At 41.5% G+C, this 25,414-nt stretch overlaps 2 protein-coding genes across 3 annotated transcripts in view; both read left to right on the forward strand.

The window, feature by feature from the left end:
- LOC119731762 (liprin-alpha-2-like) overlaps nt 1-21,266 on the forward strand; it is a 101,257-nt gene extending 79,991 nt beyond the window's left edge. Inside the window, exons 4-5 of the mRNA XM_038205019.1 lie at nt 20,226-20,327; nt 21,174-21,266. Of these exons, the coding sequence (XP_038060947.1) occupies nt 20,226-20,327; nt 21,174-21,266 (195 nt within the window). The remainder of the gene's footprint in view (nt 1-20,225; nt 20,328-21,173) is intronic.
- The window catches only part of LOC119725563 (liprin-alpha-1-like), a 51,400-nt gene continuing 46,183 nt past the window's right edge, over nt 20,198-25,414 (forward strand). For both annotated transcript variants that reach the window (XM_038197024.1, XM_038197032.1), the window contains exons 1-2: nt 20,198-20,327; nt 21,215-21,454. In XM_038197024.1, the coding sequence (XP_038052952.1) occupies nt 21,269-21,454 (186 nt within the window). In that variant the 5' untranslated portion in view covers nt 20,198-20,327; nt 21,215-21,268. The remainder of the gene's footprint in view (nt 20,328-21,214; nt 21,455-25,414) is intronic.

Raw genomic sequence — 25,414 nt, forward strand, 5'->3', positions numbered from 1 at the left:
AAATGATGCATGCATCTAATCTTAATTGAGATCAGAAATCAGCCGTGTCCGTCCCTATGAAATGACCAGTGTATTATTCTCCTCCCTGCTGCACAGTCCACAAACTAGTGACCGCATCCTTAGGACGTACAGCATCCCCCGCATAAACACAAACGGCTTTCTGACTGGCTAAGCGAGTCACCGGTCATTTGACGCGGACTCGCAACCTTTCTCCCCCTTCCACCCCCCCTCAAAACCCAAACCATGATCCGTTCAGCAGTGTGGCACTAACTCATATTGGCTGTGTGTCTCAAATACATGTGGGGGCTGAAATAAGACACGTGTGTTGAGCCTCGCTATTAACAAACAGTGTAACCGCGCTACGTGTACGTACAATGTAGGCCGACTGAGCAGACTTGTGCTTGTCGGCATTGAGTGTCCATTCGCTTTCTCTCTCTCTCAACGGACTTGGCACGGCGGTGTTCTAGCTGGATTAGAAGAAGCCCGGCATCGTGTGGCACAATTTGCATGGATGTGTACACGCGGAGTTCGTGACATTTTCACGAACGTAGACTGAAATCTTTGCCCCGATTTCTATTAATGTAAAACTGTATCCATGTGTCGAGGCACAGTGAAGGCGATCCAAGAGTGGAACTGTTTTGGCGGTGCCCATGTGTTCGTGGATTCTGCAATTTTCAAAATCTGGAGAAACACACAAACACAACCTTGATATCTACCAAAATAGCCAGCGGAGGAACGCGGAAAATGTCCTAGGCATTCCTTGTGAACGACTAGCCGGCTTGGTGACCCGATTGTTACATCTGGAAAATGTGAAGCAATTGAATCGTCAACATTGGCTGTTTCTGCGGAAAGTTAATTTTTTTCCCTGAAAAAACATAATTAACACAAATTAAGTGGATCTCCTTGCCCTGTACTTGACAGTAAAGAGGCGTGGATTCCCAAAAAAACACGGAAAGGAGACGGAAGAATTATTGTTTGGTGGATGAGGTGTCCCCAGCTGTTTTGGAGGATCCCTATGATCGCGTAAGGAAACGAGGCGTCGATCGTTCTCTCCTTAAGATAGGGTTTAAACATAGCCCCGGGCATTGTAACAGTTTCAAATGGCAGCTCTCGTAACCGGAGAGCAGCAAGAGCCCGAGTGTCCGGCCAAGTTGAGCCACACGCTGACCTCACAAAATCTCATCATCAGCATTATGGGTCCTATTAAGACCACATCTTTGCTGGAGGATCACCTTGTGTGATTTTTTTCCCCGGCTAATTGCGGCCGTTTCCATAGCAACTGCTCCCTCAAGCTAGCATCACCACAGGAAGTGGAGATGAACGTGTTTTCTGCGGGGTACAGCTTATGTTTGCTGCTCCGGCGTTAAACAATGAATTATTTCTTTTGCTCCGTGAAAAGGGGTGTGGAGAGTGCTTGGGATGATGTGTTACTATGGCGATGTACAGTTCAGAATATTAACCCACTGTGATATTGCCTATCACTTTTGTTCTGGTTGCCAAGGTAAGGTCGAATTGAAAACACATTTTCTCTCATTAGCTCTCGCAATTTACATGTGAAAGCTGATTCGCCTCCATCAGAAGAAGGAGGAACATTGACTTTTATCATCCGGCAGCCATTGCCACGGCAACCACACATAATATAATTACCACGCGTGGTAAGTCCAGCAAAGCCGGAAAACTTAACAATACGGCTTCCGTGTACACTGCGGGGATTAGCGCATTGTGCAAAGTGCCATCTTTCCATGTTGTGCTTGGCGTGTGCATCAGACGTCAATTGACAGACAGAAAGCTTCGACAGCACACTTCCCTGCTCATGTTTACATGCGTGTCAGGCATTGTCGTCCAGCTATTAGACCCGTCTGATGGTCTTATTCTTCCCCCGTAGATGGATCGCTGAACTGTCCTCTGCAATTATGCGCAATCCCATTTTCACGCGGGAATAATTCAATTAGATACATTTCCGCCTTCATGTGTGTCGCCATTTTTATTCATGGTCTGGGTCCGGGCTTGGTGCGACCGTTTTTCCGATACGCAAACTATTCTAACCCTCCCAACTTAGAAACTGATCTACTTCATGTATTCTTGTCTTTTGGATTTTGTAACCGATCACTGCGATTGACAGTTACACTGTTTTAGCTTCTTTAAAGTCCTCCGGTTTCAGTAGTACAAGATGCGCCATATCTTTGAGAACACACATGCAGCGACAGTTTTCGAGTGAAGGCAGAAAAAAAAGAAAAACTTGGAAAATCCGCTGAATTGGATTAAGTGTGTGCGACTCGAAGTGCCCATGCACTAGACGACGATATCAGCTTTGTGTGCAGAATGTTGGAAACATATCGGAGGAGATTGGATTACGAGTAGGATTATCCCGGGGAGCGCGCAGCGGGGCGTGAGGTCTCATGTTGTTATCAAATGTGCGGGGCACCCTGCCACAACCGGTTTCTGAGAAAAAAGTGTCACACGCAGGAGTTAGCATCACATGTCGACCTGTGTCCCGTGTGGGGAGATTTCAACTAAGTGACCTTTGTAACTTTGACATTTGACCCCCGAAGGCCTGTTCCGGCTCCGGGGGTAGTTTGTAGCAGTGGAGCTACTTGAGTGACCGACTGGCCATCTGCCTTCAGAATGATGGAACATTACTGTTACTACAAGCAGCGCCGAAATTCCTCGTTATCCGTCTGTCTACAGTGCCAAGTAAGATTCTATAGGACGTCTTGTCCAAAAAATTTGTGTTTTTGCAAAAGTTTTATTTTGAGAAGAGTTCAAAAGGTGTTGCTCCAGTTTTATTTTCTTCTATTCGTCAATTACATGTTTTAACATCAATTCATAAACATAAATATATACAAGAATTTCTAAATACCTAAGACAGTTTACCTGTTCCTGTTGGTCGAGCCTGTTACGTGGGTAGTCTTAGACCGCTGGTAAAACACTGCTGAGTTCTGTACCACATTGCGCAGTATGTGGTGCATGTGCGTCAGTCTCCATGTAGGGAGATTCTTTATACAATGTACAATGTACATGTACATGGCCAGAGGGGTTTTTCACAATAGCCACAGCAATACTGTTTAAAAACTAGTTGGAATTTTGTCAATTTTTTTCTTGCACACATGGTTAATTCCGGATAAGAGTTGCCAACTCATGAATTTTCAAAGTATGTACATTTTCTACCTGTAGGCCTAAATCATTTTTTCTTGGAAAGTAGACAAACCAAGCTTTCAGAAACAGTTTTCGCTTTTCTTCTACTGCACTTGGATAGATTTTTTATCAAGGATTGAAGTTTCGAGAAACAGAAGTTTTGACCAAAAAGGTATTCATGAATGGGAATACATTATGTGCTTGACCACTTTTAAACAATTACATACATGTTTAAAATCGGCTAGGGGCCTGGTCATAGATACTGATTTCCCTCACCTTCAGCTCGGGCAACCAGGCTTCTACCGGTAGTCTGTTTCAAATTTGTTTAAAACTGGCCAAGCACATTTATTGCCTTATTAATTTGCTTTTGTGGTTTTGATTTCATTTGAAGTGCACTTTATTAATGGAAATGGCAGTTACTGAATAATTGTACAAGTGTGCAATTTGGTTTAAGGGGAAAATATATATGTACAAAATTACTTGTTTGCTACATGTACAAGTAACTAAGTACATTTTGTTCATGTACTGGTACATGTACATGTATGAACCTCTCAATGCAAAGTGTCTATAGAGAGTTAGTCAACATTAACCATGGATGTGTAATCACCAGCCTGCCTCAATTATGTTTTCTCAAAAACAGAATACTTAGATACCTTAAAGACTTTGCAAAAAAAATGTGAAATGTTGCGAAACCGACTTGAGCAAAGGTCAAGACGTCATCATTTCCTTCCCCAGTCTGAGACCAAAACAAAAATAATAAGAAACATGAAAATGGGAAAATGGACTGTGTATTTCCAACTCATTGCATAGTCATTCAGAATGTGATCTCGGAAGGTGATTGAGGAGTTTCTTAAATTTCCTTTAAAATTCATGAATTTATCAACGAATGAAGAAAAAAAAAAGTGGGGGGGGGGGGAAGTGGCACTCTAAATCCCGTAATCTCAACGTCAACATCAAGGGCCACTCTCTCGCGACTGCACCTCGCGATCCGACGTTTGAAATATTCATGGCTTGATGGTACCACAGTAAATAACCATCAAGACAGAGAAGGGGTTCAGTGACTCGGCAGGCCAAGTACCGGTCGTCATCCGCGCTGATACTGTTTTCGCAATGCTTAAGTGGTTACCACTTTGGGCCGGTGATGGACAGTGTTTGCGTTCCGAGGCCTCTTTTTTTTTTTGGTTGAGAGTAGAGGCCGCGTCTTACTTGGATTATGGCCTGTCTCTATGCATGTAGAGTGCAATCAACTTGCAGGAATCATCAAATAAACTGCTATGGGAAACTGAACAGATGGCTACATGATCCTTGGCATTGACAAATTTGGAGACTGTCATTATGCAACTGGATTAGGGTTGCGCAGAAGACAGGATGAGTCGAAAAGAAAGGGACCGAATTTGACAAATATCTGTTAAATATTTGGCCTGCTCCATTTCATAAAACAAAATGTAGGGATTAATGATGATGAATGCCCACCTATGAATGAATGAGAACTTGCAAAGGAAAACATACAAAAATCGCCATCAATATTTCAGGAAAATAAATAGAGTTGATTTGTTCCTCGTATTCAAAGCACAAAATCTGTCCAGTAAAAAAAGAATGTTTCAGTCTTGATTTCAATTACTTAAATCTCAAATTTGTATTTGAATGCTTGTGTGTAATCTGTAATTCTCACTCAGCTCAATAGCTTCCAATGGCATTCCATGGACAGCTATAAAAATGGTTTCTTTTGGTAAAACATGCCTAACTTCTGATGGCATTGAATCAATTTCAATAATTCTTTTTTTTCCAGATGAGTGGAAGAACATGCTCTTTTAAGACATTCTTCATTATTTCAAATTTTATTGCTTTTTAGCTGCGGGATTGCAGCTCAACAAATCATCCATGTCTCTCAATTAGTCCGTTAGATAATTACATTGTAGTAAGGTCAACAAAAAAAAACAATTCGGTCTCTGGTCAGACCAAAGTTCCGGAATTGACGCGGGGACGCGGCTTTTTTTTTTTTTTCCTTTTTTTTTTTCTTCAAGCTTTGATTGTACAGACAAGGTGGGTACTATTTTGCTTTTTTGGTGTCCTCATGTACATTTGTGTCCTCCATAATTTGCCTTGGTGCTCTCGATCATTTGCCTTGGTGCAATTCCCCATTCCTTGGTGCTCTTTGTTAAAAAAATTGAGGAGGTGCGGCAATAGAGGGCGCTGTTGGAGCTACCGCGGAACATTTTGGAAAAAAAAACTGACACGCATGATTGAAATCGACGCGCACGCTGACCAGAGACCGACATATTTTTTTTTTGGCCTAACCTGATTTTTTTTTTTGGCTCAAAACACTACTCCTTCAAGAAATTTTATGGCACAATCACGAGACTCATGCATGCACATGAATTCATTGGCCCGCAGCTTCCGAGATATTTTCAATCGAGCTGTTAAAAAAAAAAACTCTTTAATCTGGGGCACTTTCTTTTTTACTCACCCTGTATGCTGAATGTTCGAATAATTGGATCATCAACGGAATATCCGAAAAACACTTTTTTTTCTATTTGAATATTTGAAAATGTAAGCGGTCTTGTGGAGATGAAGAAATATGTCCATGATGTTCTGTTTTTTAAATCATATAAGTCGCATGGTTTTATTGTTTTTCAAATGCCACACTTTAGTTGAAGCCATTTTTTGCGCATGATTTGAGGAATATTAGCACGAATTTCTTCTTTAGAATTGGTCAAATATCCCACTACCTCTCTCATTCATAAAGATGAATTTGTGTCGGGGTGATGTAAATCAATATTAGGTTTTGCCTTTCACCGACGTACATGTATAAACACTGTATACTCAGTGTGTAACCTCCCGAGTGAAAGTTGGAAAAAAATCACTCGGGTGGGACTCGAACCCACGACCTCCTGCTTTCTAGTGCAGACATCTTACCACTCGACCACAGAGCTTGCGGGATTGGTTTGGCTGGTTTGACCGCTACAACTGTACCTCTTCTTTACATTACTTTAGCCCTCTTGCTGTCTGAACAGTCACAGACAGTTGAAAATAATCAATCCTCTTCCCCTGCCATACCGGTACAGTTTACCCAGGCTAGTCACCAACAGTCAGATCATATTTCAAGCAAGTACTGTGACAATAGTCAAATTCAGTCAACAGACAATAGCTGACAAGTAGCTGACACTGCTGGCTTATCAATCACCCACAGTCAAAGCACAGCTGTGTCAAGTAACATTTATAAACAGTCACAGCCAGTTAATCCTGCTTTATGTAGGCTGGGGGCTCTTAAAAATCAATAAAAAACAGTCACTTGATTGATTTTGACTGAAAGGAAAAACTTCGCACAGAATGTACCGGTATTGCATAGGAGGATTATACAAGAAGATGGATTTGAAATTTGAGAACGGTTCACATTAACAGGATAGATAATACGCAGTGAAAGATTGTGAAACATACTCGAGGAATTTGATACTCTCTGCGAAGGACGTGGGAAGACACCCCAAGGAAAGTTTTAAGCCGTCCGGACCACCATCTGAACAACAAGATCATATTCTCGGCGAAGACGATAAGAAAAACACGGGGTATTAACTTGCAGAGAATGTGTCCAAGTGTGGTTAAACTCAAGGAAGGCTTGGACATGTTTTGTGGGGGTTCATCGCCAGGGATTCGGCCCGGTCACGAAGTCAGGAGTGTTACAGATTTCCCCGGTGGGTTTCCCGTATCTTCTGCTCTAGCGTTTTCAAATCAAATTTTCGGGGTGTGGATTTCTTTGGACAGTGATCATGAGTGCATATCACGTTCATCTTGGCCTAATGAGTGTGTGCCTATTGGAATGTTTTTTGTGTCCTGGCATGATCATGGAGCCCCAGAAAGTTCCCTCGTGCTTTCATAAGAGATTCTTTGCAAGGTTTGTGAGTATTTGTTTTGTATCACGGGCACAGAAAGTGAAATTGGCGAATTTGGTCTGGTTTCCAGAAGGTAGTGGTAGTGAGGTAATCATGTTTTTTTTTTTTCAAAATGGGTTCCAGTCTATTAGATCTTTGCACGAGAGGGCGATGTAGACTACCATATGACTGCCTAGTATGGGCACAGACATTGCATTTTTGTGACTTAGTCTGTTGTTGGGTAGCAATGGAAAAATTTTCGAAGCTTGTTTGAATTTAATAATGGGTCATTCTATAAATTTGGGGTCCACCTTTTTCCCCATCCCTGTTTAATACACATGATCTGACATCTACGTGATTTTAAAATTTCTGATGCACCTCTTAATGCCGTCGTCCTCCAAGAGTGATTATGAATAGCAAACTGTACATTTACCTACCCAACAAGTGAAAAATTGTTTGAAGTAATTCTTAATAAGGGAATAAATATGTGCTTGGCCGGTTTTAGACAAATGAACGTTTCAAACCGGCTAGGGCCTGGACGCCAATAATGGCCCAAGCCGAACCTTTTAGTCAAAAGGTCAAAACAAGTCAAAAATTATAAAAGTCCAAGAGTTTTGTTCAACATTTTTACTTCATGTTTTGTGAAACACCTCACTAGCTAGGTACATGTACGTTTATGGTATGTGCCTCACGCAAGTAGTAATAATATCCTTATAGAGATTGGCACGTGCATGGTGTGGTTTGGTGGAGAATGCAGTGGTGCCGGAAACAGCGTTTAAAACTAGTCAGTGTTTTATCAACCATTTTAAAAAAAAACCAAGTTACGGGCTCTCGACCAATAGAAATGGTTAAACTTTCTTACATGTAGGTATTTATGAATTCTTGTATGTACATGTACATGTATGTACCGGTAAGTTGATGAATGGGAGGAAATTAAAACTGGAGCAACACCTTTTGAACTATTCCCAAAATAAAACGTTTGTGAAAATATATTTTGAATGATACTTGAATTGCAAATTCAAGTACACGTACATATGTACATGTACCGTATGTGCTCTAGGATTTTCCATTGTATGTTTGCTTTAGAATACCTATTTTCATCCCAGTAATTTATATTTTCTATCACACACATGTCGACATGTAAAGCAATATTTTTTGTTTCGCAGCACCATGACATGGCCCCAGTTTGTTTCAGAGTTTAGTCGTGAGCATTAAGCCCTATTTATCAAGATTCAATCAAGTCTGGGGCTTCGGATTTCCACTCGACAGTTGGGATCGTGACAAAGCCTCCGTCCTCCCCATCCTATTAGTGTCATGACTATTTGCCCATGTTTCGTATCCGGGCACAGCGTTTTGTGTCGTCACTGTCGCTCTCAGTGATGTTTGTTTTTTTTCTTTTCGCTTTTTGGTCGTTGAGCCGAGAGTCATCATCATCTCTTGTTTTTCGGTTTGATCGGCGTCCCAGCCTAATTACAGATTAGGATTACGGTTCGTTAATGTATACACATAGATTCTCGGAAATTTTGAATATTTTGTTGAGTTTCAACCGAGGTAGGCGTAATGGAAAAGTAACAACGTGAAGTGCAGTTACCTTGTGCTTGTACAGACCTAATTAGGGGGCTGCGTACTCGCGCTTGATAATGAAATTGAATTAGCTACGTGAGCTTTTCCCCCATGTACACGTGTTTATTTATTAATTTTGCATCTCCTTATGAAAGCACCTTCAGTTTTTTTCATATTGTAGGGAGTGTGCAGAAAAGAGGTATTTATAATTGGCTTAGGACTGGAAATTGGAATGCATTTGGAGTGCTTTTGAAAAACGGAATTATCCTCACCAACAAATTCTGAAAATCTGAAACTAATTAACTTTGGCCTTCAGAGGTAATGATGCAGACTTATAGAGTCTGTAGAATGACATACATTTGTAAACCTTCAGAATACAGGCATGCAACGTTTCCTCGGATCCGCTGATTTCCTCCTTTTTTTTACTTCTCAAGAATGCCATTACAAATTGAAAAATACTGTGCAAAGTCTGTAAATGTGGTTTGGAGTTTCCTTGTTTTTTTTTTCTTCAAAATTCCCAGTTGCGTGCCTGAGAATAGCCTAAAGTGGTTAAATGTGAACATGGGCATTGCAAGGGGGGACAAGGGGTGCTTCCCCCCCCCCTCCCCTTCCTTAGAAAAGCCAAAAAAACCACCAAAAAAACATAAAATAAAAAAAAAAAATAAAAAAAAAATAGAGGTGTAAACTCATACATGCATGACATGTAGTTGCTATCAATTTAAAACACATTTAACAAAATGGGTGTCTGCAGGGGTGTCAGTGGGGTGGGGTGGGCAAATGTCCCCTGCCCCCCCCCCCCTCGAAAAAATGCTTTGCTGCCCCCCCCCTTAGAACAAAAATCCTGGCGACGCCCATAAATGTGGATGAGAAATTCTTGATCTGCAGAATAGAGCCTGTAATTTTTTTAAATTTCTTAATTACACGTGTACATGTACATGTTAATGCTTTGGTGATAAATACCAAAATATTCTGATTTGATCTTTTAACGTTTCTAGAATAAGTTAAAACAAATATCATAATCATATCAGAACTTCTGCATATATGTACACGTACTTGACAACTTCTAATTTGCAGAATTGATGGTAAACACAATGTTAGACTCAGTCTCCTTGGAATTATTCTTTGAAGTCTACAGCAATTTTTTTTTTCTTCAAATGATCGTGATTCTGCTGAAAAGAAACGCAAGAAGTTTTCCAGCGGCTTTCAACTGGAGGCCTTGAAAGCTCCCTTCAATTTAATTTACAGAGCCATGGGGTTGTTTTTGTCTCTGCTAAAATCAGAAAACGAACAGATGAAAAGAATAGCTGACCTTGTCCTGAAATGGAATGGGAAGCAAGCCTTACCCGTTTAAGTGGCGTAACCATTGTCCGCTTTTTGATTTTTGTCTGAGCGTGAGTGGTGACGTTGAATGCACTTTCCAAAGCCCCGCTGAGTGCCTTAGTGAATTAGAAGTTCATTAATGATTCACACAGGCTTAGAGTGAGTTCAGGGCATGGCTCTTAGCGGGCTTTGTGAATTATTCATTTCATGCTCACAATAATTAATAGGTCCCTAATAACATGAATAGCTGCCCTACATACATTTTGTACATCACCACTGTAAGTAAGTCTTGAACACTCAATAGGACACTTTGGACAATGTTGGATGCTTTATCCAACGGCCGTACATATATAAAACAGGGCTAGGTAAGCCTGGTAGTGCCGGTCCCAGAGTGCAAAACTCTATTCAGTTTGTTTCTGAGTGACTATGGCTGGCATGAGTGGCTTGTGCGTAAAGCGCTCGCCTCTCACCAAGGTGACCACGGTTTGAATCCTGGCCGCAGATCTTGGCCTGGCCGCGGATCACATGTGAGTAGAGTTGTGCGTTGGTTGCGCCACGAGGGTTTTTCTCCGGGCCCTCCGGTTTTCCTCCCTCCGGAAAAATCAAACACTTTTGATCTCAGGCTGTGCTCTGTGGTCATATATGGGTCGATGTGGCCGGCAGCCATAGGCGCCTTTACGTCCCAGCAGCCCGACCACGTTGTAGCCGCGTCCTTCGCACTTCAGCATCCCAGCTGCCAGTAAGGATGATTAGCCTCCCAAATTATTATTATTATTCACTGGTAGTCTTTTCATGCATCTGGTCTACATGATGGGCTGGATTTAGCCCATTAGGATACACTGCCCGGCTCATAACGTCACAAGTGACAGTCAGTCATTCAGTTAATCAGTCAGTCAGTCAGTCAGTAAGATTACAGGTACAAAGCTGACAGGCCCTCTGCAACCAGCAAAAAGTTAATGTACAGCCTGTCTCCAAAAAAAATGGTACAATCGAAAACGTTTTTTTTTTTTCAATATTAAATCTCAACATAAGTAAGTCGTTTTGAGCATCACATTCAAGAAAAAAGACCAGGCTTTCCAATACTTTTTGTTTCATCTCATTTGCTTTTGTCAATCCAGAGATACATGTACATTGTACATGTAACTCCAGTTTACTGCGGAACACAAAAATCGAGGTTGTTTCTTTTGCCAAGTTGCAATCTTTTGTGAGCTTCAAGACAGCATGGCACAGTACTCGAAACAACTCTGCCCATGCATAAAAGTGGCACAAAATCGATTTTGGTGTATCGCACTAAATTGATTATATCTCTGAATTGACAAAAGCAAATAAGATCAAACAAACACTATTGGAAAGCCCAGTCTTTGTTCTTTAATATTATGCCAAGTAAGAATGACTTATTTTGAAATTTCATATTTAACCAATTTTTTTTCTGATTATACCATTTTTTTTTAGACAGGCTGTAGTGGAGTGCCGAAGCCTCGTGGTCTGGGGCATTGAATTCATGGTCTGCGGGTAATTCTGCAGGTTGTGGGTTCGAGTCCAGCCTGGGGTTGTGGTGCGTGTGCCCTTGGGCAAGGCACTTTGTCACTCATTGCTTCTCCCCACCCAGGGGTAAATGGGTACCTGGGAGGGCAGAGATGGTTATTGTGGTTTATTGTAGCTGCCTTGCGCCGAAACGGCTGCATCGAGCTGTATACTCCCCAGGGAGCTGAGATTGTATCTGGAATGTTTAATTGGCCCAATGATCAGGGGTAAGAATAATGTAAAGCGCTAAGAACCTGTTATTATTATTAATGTAAAAACGTGTATTGGAGGAAAAGGGAAAGTCTTGTACATGTACAATGTACTTGTCCTGTACATGGACATTTACCGTACATGTACATGTACATGTATTGCATCAATTACTCTACAGCATGTACAGTGTACCGGCATATCATGTAGATGTACATGTACATGTACATGTACATTTACTTTCATGTACATGTACTTTCATGTACATGTACATCATTTTTTAATTGAGTTAGAAGAATTACAATCATATGCCATTCACAGTTTGGTACATTATGAAAATGTATGCAGGCAGTTGTTCTTAGTTCTGCTTACAATTCACATGAGCTAAGCAATATTTCGTAAACAGTAATTACAAAATATAATAAAAAATCAATAATAAAGGCATTTTTGAATTTTGCTCCAATATACCGGTACATACACAAAAAGTGTAGGGGAATTAATCTTTTTGAAAGTCTGTGCACGTTTGATGTTACGGGTTGCATATAACTGATCTCCGGCAACTGACATCAATTTCTTGCCCTGTGGTTTGTAGTTGTCCTTTTTTTTTCATTCTATCGAGAGTGACCGATAGCTGACAGGATTGAGGGAGACAGATGCACCGTGACTCTGAGGGAGGGCAGGAGAATCAATGGGTTCTCCCCTCCGAGGGGTTCTTAGTTGTTGGTTAAACGATTGTGTGATCAGAGTCAAACGAGCTAGTCGTGTCGGTCTGCCGTTGTTGATTTGGTGCGGAGAGCGTGATGGGTGCTCCTAATAGTCTGCGGACACTTACATTCAGAGGGGCTTAAAAAAAAGAGTGGTCGATAGAAAGTGCTGACACCTGGTGCGTACATGTACGTGGTGTTGAGGCACAGACTTTTCGGGGGGGGGGGGGGGGGCTGGGCTCCCATTATTCTTTCCCTCCCACTTTTGAGAAAAACGGCAAATGCTTCAGAATTTTTTAAAGAATTGTGGCTAAACCCTCCCTCTCTCAGTTACAATCTGGAGAGAGTTACCCTATACATCAAAATCAATCAGGTGATGGGTTTTAACAGTTTTGCAAACTGGCTTCATGTTGGTACAATTGACAGGCTGTGGTAGGTATGTTAACTGAGGATACCATGCCTTGACTGACATTGATAGATGTGGTGGGTCAGCGCTGGTGAGTGCCTGTCAATGATGGATTTAGCTCAGTAACAATGAAGTGTAGGAGTGTCATGGCCTAGTGGTTAAGAACACCGGACTCATGTTCTGGTGTTTCAGAGGCAACAGTGACGTGGGTTCGAGCCCGGGCGCGGACACTTGTGCCCTTAAGCAAGGCACTTAACCATTATTGCTTCGTCCTTCGGATGGGACGTAAAGCCGTAGGTCCCGTGTGTTGTATAATGTCTAATGCACGTTAAAGAACCCAGTACACTTATCGCTAAGAGAAGGGGTTCGCCCCGTTGTTTCTGGCAGTGCGATTATCTTCAGCCATGAAGTCTGCACTTGTAAGGAAGGAAGGAAGGAAGGTACAAAAGGTTCACTCATGTTTTCCAGTCAAACAAAGGCATCACTCTTTAAAAGAGCTTACTACAAAAGCTGTAGCAGTGTTAATGGTCACCCTATCATGTATTTATGTATTAAACCCCTTCAACAGGCTTTGATAAATGTGACAATGCTGGCAACCAAAAGTGAGACATCAGAGATCTGAAGCAAGATGAAAGCTGCATGCTGTTAGTTTTCTATGAAATTGTTTGGAGAAACATCCCTTTGTTGTAGAAAACAACATTAAAAAGATAATAAGCAAAAGATTTATCACTGTAAGGCAGACAGTTAACATGTAACATAGTTTCCACTTTCCACTTGTGCATTCTTCTGCAAGTATCAAAAAGGCAATTACGGGCTTGTAGTCTTGTTAAGGTATCCATTCTTATTAAAATCAAATTGCGGAAAAAATCTTGAGGAGAAGTAGGTTTTTTACTAAGTAATAAGTAGACACCGTAACTAATGTTAAGTGGACGCCGTAACATGTTGGAGGGTGCACATGGACATGCCCCTTTAAAGGTCACCCGTTTCCTAAAGGCGGGCATAATTTTTCACTTCTTGCCCAAATCCTGTTTCTCGGATGAGGGGATATGCCACATCGCAGTGCCCATCCACGACACGGCTGAGCACGGCAATTTGCGCTGAGCGGGTTTAATGCGCTGGAAAACTGTAGTGGGAGGGGGGGGGGGGGTACGCATGCACAATGGTGAAGAATAGAGAGAGAGGTTTTTGCAGTGATTGGAGCCATACTTCCCCCCCCCCCCCTTTTTGCCATTTGTCGGTGGCCGTTTATCGGCACATTTCATCTGTATTCGGTCAGTGTTGGCCGCAGGGCTGTGCCGAGATATAGATAGTTGGTATTATACGGACCCCTATTGCAGATGCATAATAGAAAACCACTGACATTAAGTGGTAGCTATAGAAAGCATGCAAGGTGTAGTACAAGGCAGCGAAAAACATGTTCCATTCAAAGTAAGGTATCCCTTATCAGCTACCCGTGCTCTCTTATTTCTGATGAGGGACATTTCACTCTTATCACCCAGCAAAAAGTAAGGACCAGACGCTTTATAGAGTGAAAAATTACTCCATCCGATTGAAAGAGTTTAGGGGAAAAAAAGACATTACCTGAGTGGAAACTTTATATTTTTGATTTAATAAATGTCACTCTAAACACAATGCCTCTCTAGAGTTTCATTCGGTGAGGATGAGTTTTCGTTCTTTGGAAATCAGAGAATATAGCCGGGGGGGAGGGGGGGGGGGAGTATAAACTGTATAGACGGAAAAGAGGAAGGGGCAAGACCCTGGAGTGGAGAAAATAGACAAGCAGACGCAATAATTTTTACATTTTTACATGCTTAAAATTTGTTTTGTCAGGATAACATAAATGTGAATGAATTATAGGGGAACTTCACAATACCTTTTCTGGAAATTGAAGGCAGAAACACACATGTTAGCATACACCTTTGTTTATGGTGTAAATCAAGGATTTTCTGTTGTTCCTCTTCCCTTTTCCTTTGTTTGTACTTAACTTATTTCGCAACAGCTCTCATTGGTTTTGTGTACATTTTCCAACCAAAGAATCCTCGATTCGGTTTCTGTCCTCGATTCATCGATGATGTTGCACGTGAGTGTCCTCGATTTCCACCTTAAACAAACGCACTCAAATATACTTATGTACACATAATGCCAAAACAATTTTAATGAACGGGGGAAAAACAAAGAAAAAACTACTGGAGTGACAGGAATATTGTGAAGTCGGCCATTTTCCAGTCGCAATTTAAGGCTGAAGGCGCAATCTGGTTATTAACCGTATCGTGCTCGCTGGCCTCACAATGTGTCCGCTCCCAATCACCCTTGGCAAAAAGGCCTTGTTCGAGCAGCCACAAAAGAAAACACAAATACCCACGCCTCTATACAACATCCTGCTATTGAAACGTCCCATATTTGATGGAATAAAATGAGAAGCGTGCTCTCTGAGACACTTGGATTAGGTCGACCTCCACACCTCCCCCTCCCCCCCCCCCCCCAAAGACTTCAATATTAGGAGATTGCCCCGACCCCATCAGAGTTTCTGATCAGGTTTTTATATTGCTCGCATACATGTTTACCTAGCTCTAACATGCATGGTGATTTTGAAATTTTGGAGATGTTTTCCAACGCAAATATTTGACTTGGCAGAGCCGGGGCGAGCAGTTTAATTTCCAATCAAAATTTGCGGTCATATTTGGATGGTTTTGCTCCCATGTTATTCATGATTTTTACTCATGTTTTTTTATTTTTCTCCTTATTTGTTATTCATGAATTTCTTGCGGACATATTAACACTCTCAGATAACTATTGATGGGTTTTCATCAAATTGACTTTGTTTTTAAGAAAAAGTCCCCAGGGCTGAAGAAATCAGAAAAATTCAAGATAAAATTGTGAAAATTCTTACCTTTAAATGTCTGTTTTTCTCAAATAATTGCACATGTAATGCAGCCGTTTGGAAACAATACACCCACCCACAGACATAGAAGCTGAGTTTGGAGAACAAAATGTGTAATTTAGAGCGTGAATTGTGGGTCATTCTCGCATCAAAAATCAATAGAAATTGCAACCCAATGCCCTGCGTTTCAGACCGGTGACATGCAGACTGCTAGTACCGTAGATAAATGAAGACACCGAATAAGATTTCATGTTGAAGTTAGAAGGAAAAAGTATCCATGAAATTGATTTTCTATTGAAACTTTTTTCATTTTCTGTGGTGTGTGGAGGGCTAGGACCTTTGCTAAATTTTTATTAACAGAAATATGTTTGCAAGAAAAGTTGTCTTTGTGAAGACAAGCCTAGTGACGCCGGTCCCAGAGTGCAAACTATTTTATTCAATTGATTCTACATTATTATAGTGACTGATCAAACAAAAGGAGGGTCAAACCACTGTTGGTAGAACACCGAGATTAGAAGTACATGAAGCAGTTCAAATCCCACTTGGATCAATTTCCATTCGTACGTTCACGCACAGCTTTCTAACCATTAGGAGCTAGGCATTGATGGCGGACATAGATAGCGATAAGGCTCCAAACACTCACAGGTAATGCATTCCAATTATGCGATTAAAAAACACGCGCCAAAAACTTCTTCTTTCAACCAATTCTGCATCCATTCTACAGGGACTCATTCGCGCATGGTGCACTTCAACAAATTTCAATTCTTATCGCCCATGTTTCATTTTTTAACTTTTTCAGTGTCTATACTAAAAAAAAAAAACTCTCAGCTTCACTTATTCTTGATATGTATCAGTTTCCCCTCCGTTCCTCCTCGCGTCCCATTGACATTTATATTTTTGTTATCATCGATATCATCACCCTCAAGAGATCGCTCACATTTTCAATCCAATCCCTGCTATGGGATGTCAAGTCACATTTTCTTTTTTTCTGGAAACTCCCTCAAGAGCAAAACTTTCAGAAACATGCGCTGCATGTAAACCTTGTTTATGACTTGGATTCCTGTAAACATGCAAAGTTGTAAGTCTGGTCAAGTTTACATGTATATTGATAGCCTGTGTCCATACGTAAACAAAACCATTGAAACCATCCCTGTCTTGGAATTGTCTCAGATTTTTCCCAAAGGGTTTGCCAAAGCTCATATACATGTACGTGTACATGTATGTACCGGTACAAACCGGTACAAACCGGTACAACCGGTACATGTAGTTCTCTACTGTTTCCTATGTACATTGTACATTGTACGTTCTTTGACAAAAAATGGATAAATCCTGTCAGGGAAAGTCATGGAAGTACATACATGTACAACGTGTACGGTATGTACCGGTATGTCAAAGATTTTGTGAAAAAAAAAAGTCACAGAGTTTTTCAAAATGACTGTTCCACAATTTTGATAAAGCCACGTATGTACAGTAATGCATTACATGTATGAGAATTAGCCAGTATTTGTCATTTTATTCACATGCTTTGTAGAAATGTGGCCATCTTACCTGGCACTGTCAGTAACTTTCATCAGCTTAATTCTTATCTTGTTTTCCCCATATTTTGCCACGTTTCAATTCCAGGCCCTCGTTTTAACAGACTTCAATTCATGAAGGTATCGGGTACGAAATGTATTTCACTTTTTTTTCTCCCTGCCTCATATCCCCCGGGGACTCGCTCACAGATCGCCCCCTCGCCATAAGGGGCATTGGCCGCGATGTCACACCGGACACAACAACTGCGTTATGATCTCCCGGTGTTTGGCCCGACCTCGCCGAGCTTTTTTCCCCCTTGAGCTCTTTATCGCCGTCTAAAGCTCAATCGAGGGGGAGATTATAGGCTGTGATCATTTCGGTCGCACGGTTTCTCGCCCGCCACTTCGGAACGGCAGTAAATCCCAAATTGGAAATGAATCAAATTGTCATGGGAAACGGAACCTGGTGGTCAGGTGCAACCATCATGCATAGCAAGTGGGACTGAAGGGTGTGCTGTGCATACTCTATGACCCGATTGTCGTATTTTGTTTGCGTTGTAGGACTTTGCCAGGAAAATGAAGTAGTTAGCTGTATCTAAATGTGATTTTTATGAGGCTGACTCATTCGTCTTTAAAGATACAGTGCATACCTGTGTACACCTGGGCCCAATGTCATAGAGCTGCTTAAGCAGAAAATTTGCTTAAGCACAAAAAAACATTGCTTAGTAAAATTAGGTTACCGGCCAAAACTCCATGTCATGTACATTGCTTGTGACTGGTATTTAGCTGTTGTTTACTTAGCATAACAATCGCATGGAGTTTTGGCCGGTAACCTGATTTTATTAAGCAAGACGTTTTTGTGTTAAGCAAATTTTGTGCTTAAGCAGCTCTATGAAATTGGCCCCTGCAGTTATCTCAGAAAATTAGTAGGATTTCCAAGTCATACAGTATCTACAATGTAATTTGTTTTGAGTATTTGAAGTACGCGTTAGTTTTATCATATCTTCACATTTTCTTGAAGTAGGGATGTGACTTTGCGTTGAATTTTGTAAACGCTATGTATTTCGAGAACAGTTTAAACATTTAAATGTTTAGCCATTTCACAAAAAAAGGCTGACACCTGCTCAAGTACAATGTAGTTTGCAGTTGAACGTGTTACACTGTACATGTGCATATTGTACATGTATGTGCGTCACCAACAATCACCATCACAACCCCATCTACAAAATAGATCATTCATGGGCTGTCCTTTCATGTAACAAATTTGCGAAAACATTCCATAAATCTCAAAGACCCAAAGCTGAACTGAGAGAGATACTTTGTCATGATCAGGCGAGAAATTGTACCATTTTGGGCAATGGGGCTCTAGTTTATTTTAAAGACATATGCCATCAGCCTGGGGATTTAGTCAGTATCAAATCAGGGCATAAATGATTATAGTGCGCATGCGCAAGGTATACCGCCCCTAGAGTGGTAACAAGCATTTTGATGGACATTTTGAAAAATAGGGTGATAACACCCAAAAAGCTGCCACCGCTGCAATGCTATCACATAGATTTCCGACTCCGAAGGTGTATACCTTGCCAAAAATCACTATGACGATTATTCCCCTCATTTGATACCGGTGGCCAACATTGTGGACCGAGGCTGATGGCCTAATACCGGTAGGCGTCATGTCCCTTTTTCATCGACGAGAAGGGGTGGAGAAAATTAACCTGACTTATGTAATTGTATGAGTTTTGAAAAGATGGGTTTACAAAAGCAAATCCCGAACTCGGCTGAACTGTTTGAGATCAGCATTTCCAAAGGCCTGAACTCATACATGTATCTGGAGTCCTGGCTGTCCCTGGGGTTGGCCAAGTATTCAGGAGTCAAATCTCGATCAATCTCGGGAAAATATTTTCACACTACGATGTATCGGTTACCATCAACATGCAGATCGCTGAAAGGCAAGCCAGTAATCAAAGTGAAGGTGTTCCAAGGGGGGGGGGGGGAGAGGGGGGGATGTGCCGGGGAGAAAAAAAAAATTAAATGAGTCGGAGCTGTGTGAAGAAGATTTGACAGTCTTAATCATAAATTGTGAATTAACTGTTCAGCGATGGGAACCCATGGGTCTGTGTTTATTTGCGTTGCTGGACGACGTGTGACAGACTCGGGCTGTGAATTTTAAAATGTGGGGGGCTCAGCATTCTTGACTCGTCGGGCTCGTCTTGGGAAATATGACTGGGATGGTACTTTTTTTTTATTGCAGGTTGAGAAATGAGTTATGGCGCATTCTTTTTGATGCTGTGTTTTATTATCTTGACACTGATTATAATGATGGAATGGCTTGAGACGAATGTACAATGTACAGCGAAAAATTGTAGAAAATCAAGATGGCTGATAAAATCATGCAACTTTGTTTGTGCATGTGATAGAAATCTTTAATTGACATCTGGAGTCAATTAGAAATCTTTATTTGACATCTGTTTTTACAAAAACATGTTCTTACTACTGACATTACATGTACCGGTATTTTTTGTTCTTACATTGTACATTGTACATCAATTGTCTTATTTTCAAGTCGCTGAATAGACATGGACATGAACATGTGTACAGTACACATGTACAAAATGTACACACATGTTTATTGTATACATGTACATGTATGTACATGTATGTACCCCGGTACATAACTTATCCCATGTCAATATTTTTCAACTGGACAAAAACAGTCAGTTTTCCTATTTGGTTGGTGAAAAGAAATTCAAACATTCCCTGTTGTATTTTGGATAGTTACAATTTACAGATTGATGTGAATCAACTGTATTTTGCAAGGCAAAAACGCGTAAACATGTAAGTCTATATGCCTTACAGGTACCGTACAATGTACGTATACATATTTATACACATATGTATACATATTTATACACATATACATACATACACTGTGCTGTACATAAATACTGTAGTTGTATTTCAAATCCTAAGTTCTGCATGTAGATAGAAGACGGCAGTGAAAACACCTGCCGGCAGATTTCACGTAATCTTTTATTCTGTAATGAATGCAAGCTCTTGCAGTTTTGTAACCTTAGTTTTTTCCTTTTCTGTTTTCTATTTGCTCAGGAATTTGCGACTCTAACTAAGGAACTGAACCAATCCCGGGAACAACTTCTAGAACGAGAGGAGGAAATAGCCGAACTGAAAGCAGAGAGGAATAACACACGGGTAAGCAATTTTTTTTTTAATTAGCAAAAAGCTGGCCATGCGGGTTGCCTAAACAGATATCTTGTTTGTGTACATGGTGACCCACAAAAATGCAACCCTACAACGTTTGCCTTTAAAGAAAAGGGGGGAGGGGATCATTGGATTTTTATGTTTTGGGTATCAGATTAAAGCTGAGAGCTTTTTCTTCCAAGTACTGAAAAAAATCGTGGAAATAGCACTTTGGGTTGCTGAGAAAATGTCAATTATCCAAAAGTAGTCATTTTTCCTGCTACATGTAAGCAGGAGGAATTACAATGTTAGGCAAACGCGTTTTTTTGGTGTTTTTTTTGGCTTTTTTCCCTTTTCTTCAAGCTTGGATTGTACAGATAAGGTGGGGTACTATTTTGCTTTTTTGGTGTTCTCATGTACATTGGTGTCCTCCATAATTTGCCTTGGTGCTCTCAATCATTTGCCTTGGTGCAATTTCCATTCCTTGGTGATCTTTGGTAGAAAAAACTGAGGAGGTGCAGCAATAGAGGGCGCTGTTGGAGCTACCGTGGAACATTTTGGAAAAAAAAAAGGATTGACGCGCATGATTAAAATCGATGCGCGCGCTGACCAGAGACCGACTTATTTTTTTTTTGGCCTTAGCTTAGCTTTTTCTTTCTTTAATTATTAGTTGAACAAAAACTTGACTTGAACCGGATGGGAACATGTACACTTTGGGAGAACCATGCCAGTGCACTACCAACTGAGCTATCCAGCCGTACAATATGTTGGCGGTTCCCCAATTTGCCAATGTCTTTGTTCAATGTTGCTAGTCGGAAGCCATAATGTTTTGTTCATATTTACTTATAACTATTGCAGTGTATACACATGAGGCATGGATATTTTGTTCCATTTGACAGTTACTCCTGGAACATCTTGAATGCTTGGTCTCGCGGCACGAGCGCTCCTTAAGAATGACGGTGGTCAAGCGGCAAGCCTCGTCGCCGGCCGGCGTGTCCTCAGAAGTAGAGGTCCTCAAGGCACTCAAGTCACTGTTTGAGCATCACAAGGCGCTGGATGAGAAGGTCCGGGAGCGGCTACGCCTGGCCCTGGAACGGGTCTCCTCATTGGAGGATGACTTGGAACGCTCCAATCAAGAGGTGAGTTGTAAATTCACTGTCCAATCAAAAGCGTGTTAGGATTTTTGATAAGGTAACAGGTGCATACCTTGAAAATGGTCCAATCAGGAGCTGAGTTTAAAAATCATTGTCCAATTCGAAGCCTGTGTCCTCATTGGTGGATGAATTGGAACACTCCAATCGTGAATGGGGTTTTTAAATCATGGCGAGACGTGGTCACAAAAGTCTGAAAGTGCACAGCAGTTGGAGCGGACAGAGATGAGGATGGTAAGATGGATGTGTAAGACCGCCCTGCATGAGAAAAGAGGAGTGAAGACCTCCTGCAGTCTGTGGGTCTGATGAAGATAACAGACGAGAACTGGCAAGGCAGACTGAGATGGTATGGACAGGTACATTGTAGCAAGAAGGGAGGAAAGTCATTGGTTCAAGAAGGCATGGAAGTTTGAAATAGTTGGTGTGAGACCAAGAGGCAGGTACATGTAGTCTAGGGGCTAGACGTTGTTTGTTTGATACTCGATAACCGCCGCGATAACCCGCCGCCACGAGAGGGCGTTATCATGACCAACCATATCGCCCACGAACCCGTGAGAAACAACGTTTAGGCCAATTGCGTAAATTTCCCCCCGAAAAATGGGGGAAACTAGTGCGCATGCGCTACTTCTGCAGGCAAATACGGTCCATTCTCAGTCTCACGCATACTACACGCAACAAAAGAGCTGACCAGTGAAGTTGCACAAAAGTCTTGCAGCATCTTGTGTGCTACTGGAAGAAATTTAAGAGTTTGGTTCACAATTACTATAAAATGTTTTGAATGCGCCCCGCGTATGTATTAGGCCAAACAGGTGCGCGCGCATTACACAACCCATACGAGAAGTTGCTCGTGGGCAATATGGTTGGTCGGTATCGAGTATCAAACAAACAGCGTCTAGTAGCCCCTGGACTAAGAGGCAGGCCACGGAAGACCTGGGATGAGACACTGGCAGAAGACCTCAGACTCTCAAACCTTGCCAATGTGGATGTCAGAAATCGGACTGCGTGGAACAGGGCCATTAAGGAAAGACAACGTCTCACCCCACAGCGTGGGAAAAATGGACGTTAAATGCAAACGATGATGATGATGACTTAGCCATAAACCGAGTACTGTGACGGTCATCAGGAACCGGGGGGGACACACAACCTACAATGAAAGTGCTGGTCAACAGTCGAGTGGTCATTCTTCCCAGCACAACAGGCCCTCTCTTTTTCCCTCAGCCTCAAGGAACGGCTCATCAGGAGAGTGCTTATTGCGGCGTTTTCACATGATTGATTGATGACACGATGTGCTTGTCTTCACTGACAACAACAAAAACTTAACTGGAAAAAAAAAAAAAATACAGAAAATACAGAAAATGAGAATATTTTATGAGCAGTATTTTCATCTTCAACGGGGCTTTTTAATGGATTTCATTTATCATCCATCTGACATTTAAGTAATCATTTTGTCTTTGAGTGCTATTCTCCCAGCGCTTGTATTGTATACAATGTGTTGGTCGATTTTCAAGAAGCAGAATGTTTGTAATTCATCAAGTGCGAATGGCTTCAATGCACTGTTGTTTTGGCTTGCATTATTATTATTAATTTATTCAACCTCAACAAACACATTACAGACAGTGAGACAAAAACAAGATATGCCATGAAATCACCGTAGCTAAGAAAAATAATGTGGTTTTTTTTTTTATGAAAGTGCATGTAAGGCCAAAAAAAAAATATTCGGTCTCTGGTCAGACCAAAGTTCCGGAATTGACGCGGCGACGCGACTTTTTTTTTTTTTTTGCTTTTTTTTTTTTTCTTCAAGCTTGGATTGTACAGACAAGGTGGGGTACTATTTTGCTTTTTTGGTGTCCTCATGTACATTGGTGTCCTTCATAATTTGCTTTGGTGCTCGCAATCATTTGCCCTGGTGCAATTTCCCATTCCTTGGTGTTCTTTGGTAAAAAAAATTGAGGAGGTGCGGTAATAGAGGGCGCTGTTGGAGCTACCGCGGAACATTTTGGAAAATAAAAGGATTGACGCGCATGATTAAAATCGACGCGCGCGCTGACCAGAGACCGACTTATTTTATTTTTGGCCTAACTAGCAAAAGCATGCCACTGTCAGGGTTGACATGTACATGTATGTGCGTACGTGTGCGTGTTTATGGTGTAAATCGAGGACACACATGTGCAACATCATCGAGGAATCGAGCACAGAAATCGAATCGAGGACTCCTTGGTTTGAAAACGTGTACAAAACCAATGAGAGCTGTTGCGAAAAAGTTAAGTATAAACAAAGGAAAACGGAAGAGGAACAAAAAAAACACATGATTTACACCATCAACAGACATGTACATGTATGAACATGTACATGTACGTACATTCATTCTGTAAGTATGTGTGCCTTAAAATTCAGGCCAAATTCATAGAGTATACTGTACATCTGCCAATACTGTACATGTACATTGTAATGTACCGGTACGGTATGGATAAATTTATATGTGTTGTACACTCAATGAAAGACACAGATGTGATTGCAAAAAGCGCACATGAAAATCAATCAGTCGATACAATGCAGCAATAATCCAACCTAGAATAAACCCCAGAGCCGCCAGTGTATCAGTTTCTCCCATTGGACGCAGGGGGAATAAACCCCGGACCCGGGCCAATCATGCGCAAGACTAGTCCAGGACTTCATCCAATTAAAAGATCCGTTACAGAGTCGCTGTAACCCGAGCGCGGCGGATAACGTTTCAGCCGTTGGTCTTTTTTGTTCATCCATTTCCTGCTACGGGCCGGCCTTTTGAAATTCCGGGTGGAATCCGCACTTTTTTTTTCCTCCTGGAAAGCAGGAAATGATGCCTTTTTTATTAACTGAAATCCCGGACCTAAATCCGATGGAAAAGGACAAAAATTGGAATCCTGTGAACTTGATATTTCATCGCCAAGTCTGGATTTTTCTTTTGTCCGTGTGTTTTTGTGATATTTCGAGTTGAAGTGCATTCCTCTTTCGACGGTACAAGACCTATCTTGCCAATCATAGAAATGGCAGAGACTGAAAACCACATCATCCAACCCCATCAAACCGAACATGTACTTGCAGGCATTATTGGTTTGGATGTACATGTAAGACAGCACAAAAGCAAAAACTAAAACGAAACCCTGCAGCTGAAATCAATGGTCTTTTTAGACTCACTGCCCAACTCGTATTTGGTAAGCAATAAGAGAGGACTTAGTGTGGCTGGGAGCATTGTGATGTGGGTATCCTTGGCTCATTCATGCGCTCACAGACTCGCCTCGTCTTCCAGAGTATCAGATGAACGAAGAGCTCTGCCGTTTAAGTGCCCGGGTTGGTTGGGGGATTCATTCCCACAGCAACGCTGGATCGTATTCTAGGGTTATTGTTGGGGTTTTGGCAAGGATGGTCGTGATTTTTGCCGCGAAGTTGACATGCTGGAAGACTTGTCTGTGAAGCATTTTATCTGTCTGGGATAACGATCGATAATGTCTCGGCACCGGTGCTATCGCTGACAAAGTGGGTTTTGGGCAATATATTTGGACACTGATGCTTTCTGCATACTGTGTACATGTACATGCATGTACCGGTACATTGGCTTTTAGCCCTTCACCAACGTACACGTATATAAGCACTGTATACTCAGTGTTGTCTGAACGCTTGCTAGAAAAAATTCACAAACTTACTCATGTGGGACCCTAACCCACGACCTCCTGCTTACTAGTGCAGACATTTGACACTATTAAGAGGATGTTGTGGGTTCACATCCCATCCGAGTAAGCTTGTAAATTTCCTCTTGCAATTAAGCCTCGGACAACAGTGCTTGTAAAATACATTGGTGAGGGGCTGATGTTAAAACAAGCTCGGAACAATCTCGGAAGCTGCGGGCCAACAAATTCGTGTTCATGCCTGAGTGACGTGATTGTGCCATGTAATTTCAGGTTTTTGACCTTA

This window comes from Patiria miniata, unplaced genomic scaffold (assembly GCF_015706575.1).
Source record: "Patiria miniata isolate m_02_andy unplaced genomic scaffold, ASM1570657v1 HiC_scaffold_1, whole genome shotgun sequence".
In the NCBI taxonomy this organism is placed as follows: domain Eukaryota; kingdom Metazoa; phylum Echinodermata; class Asteroidea; order Valvatida; family Asterinidae; genus Patiria; species Patiria miniata.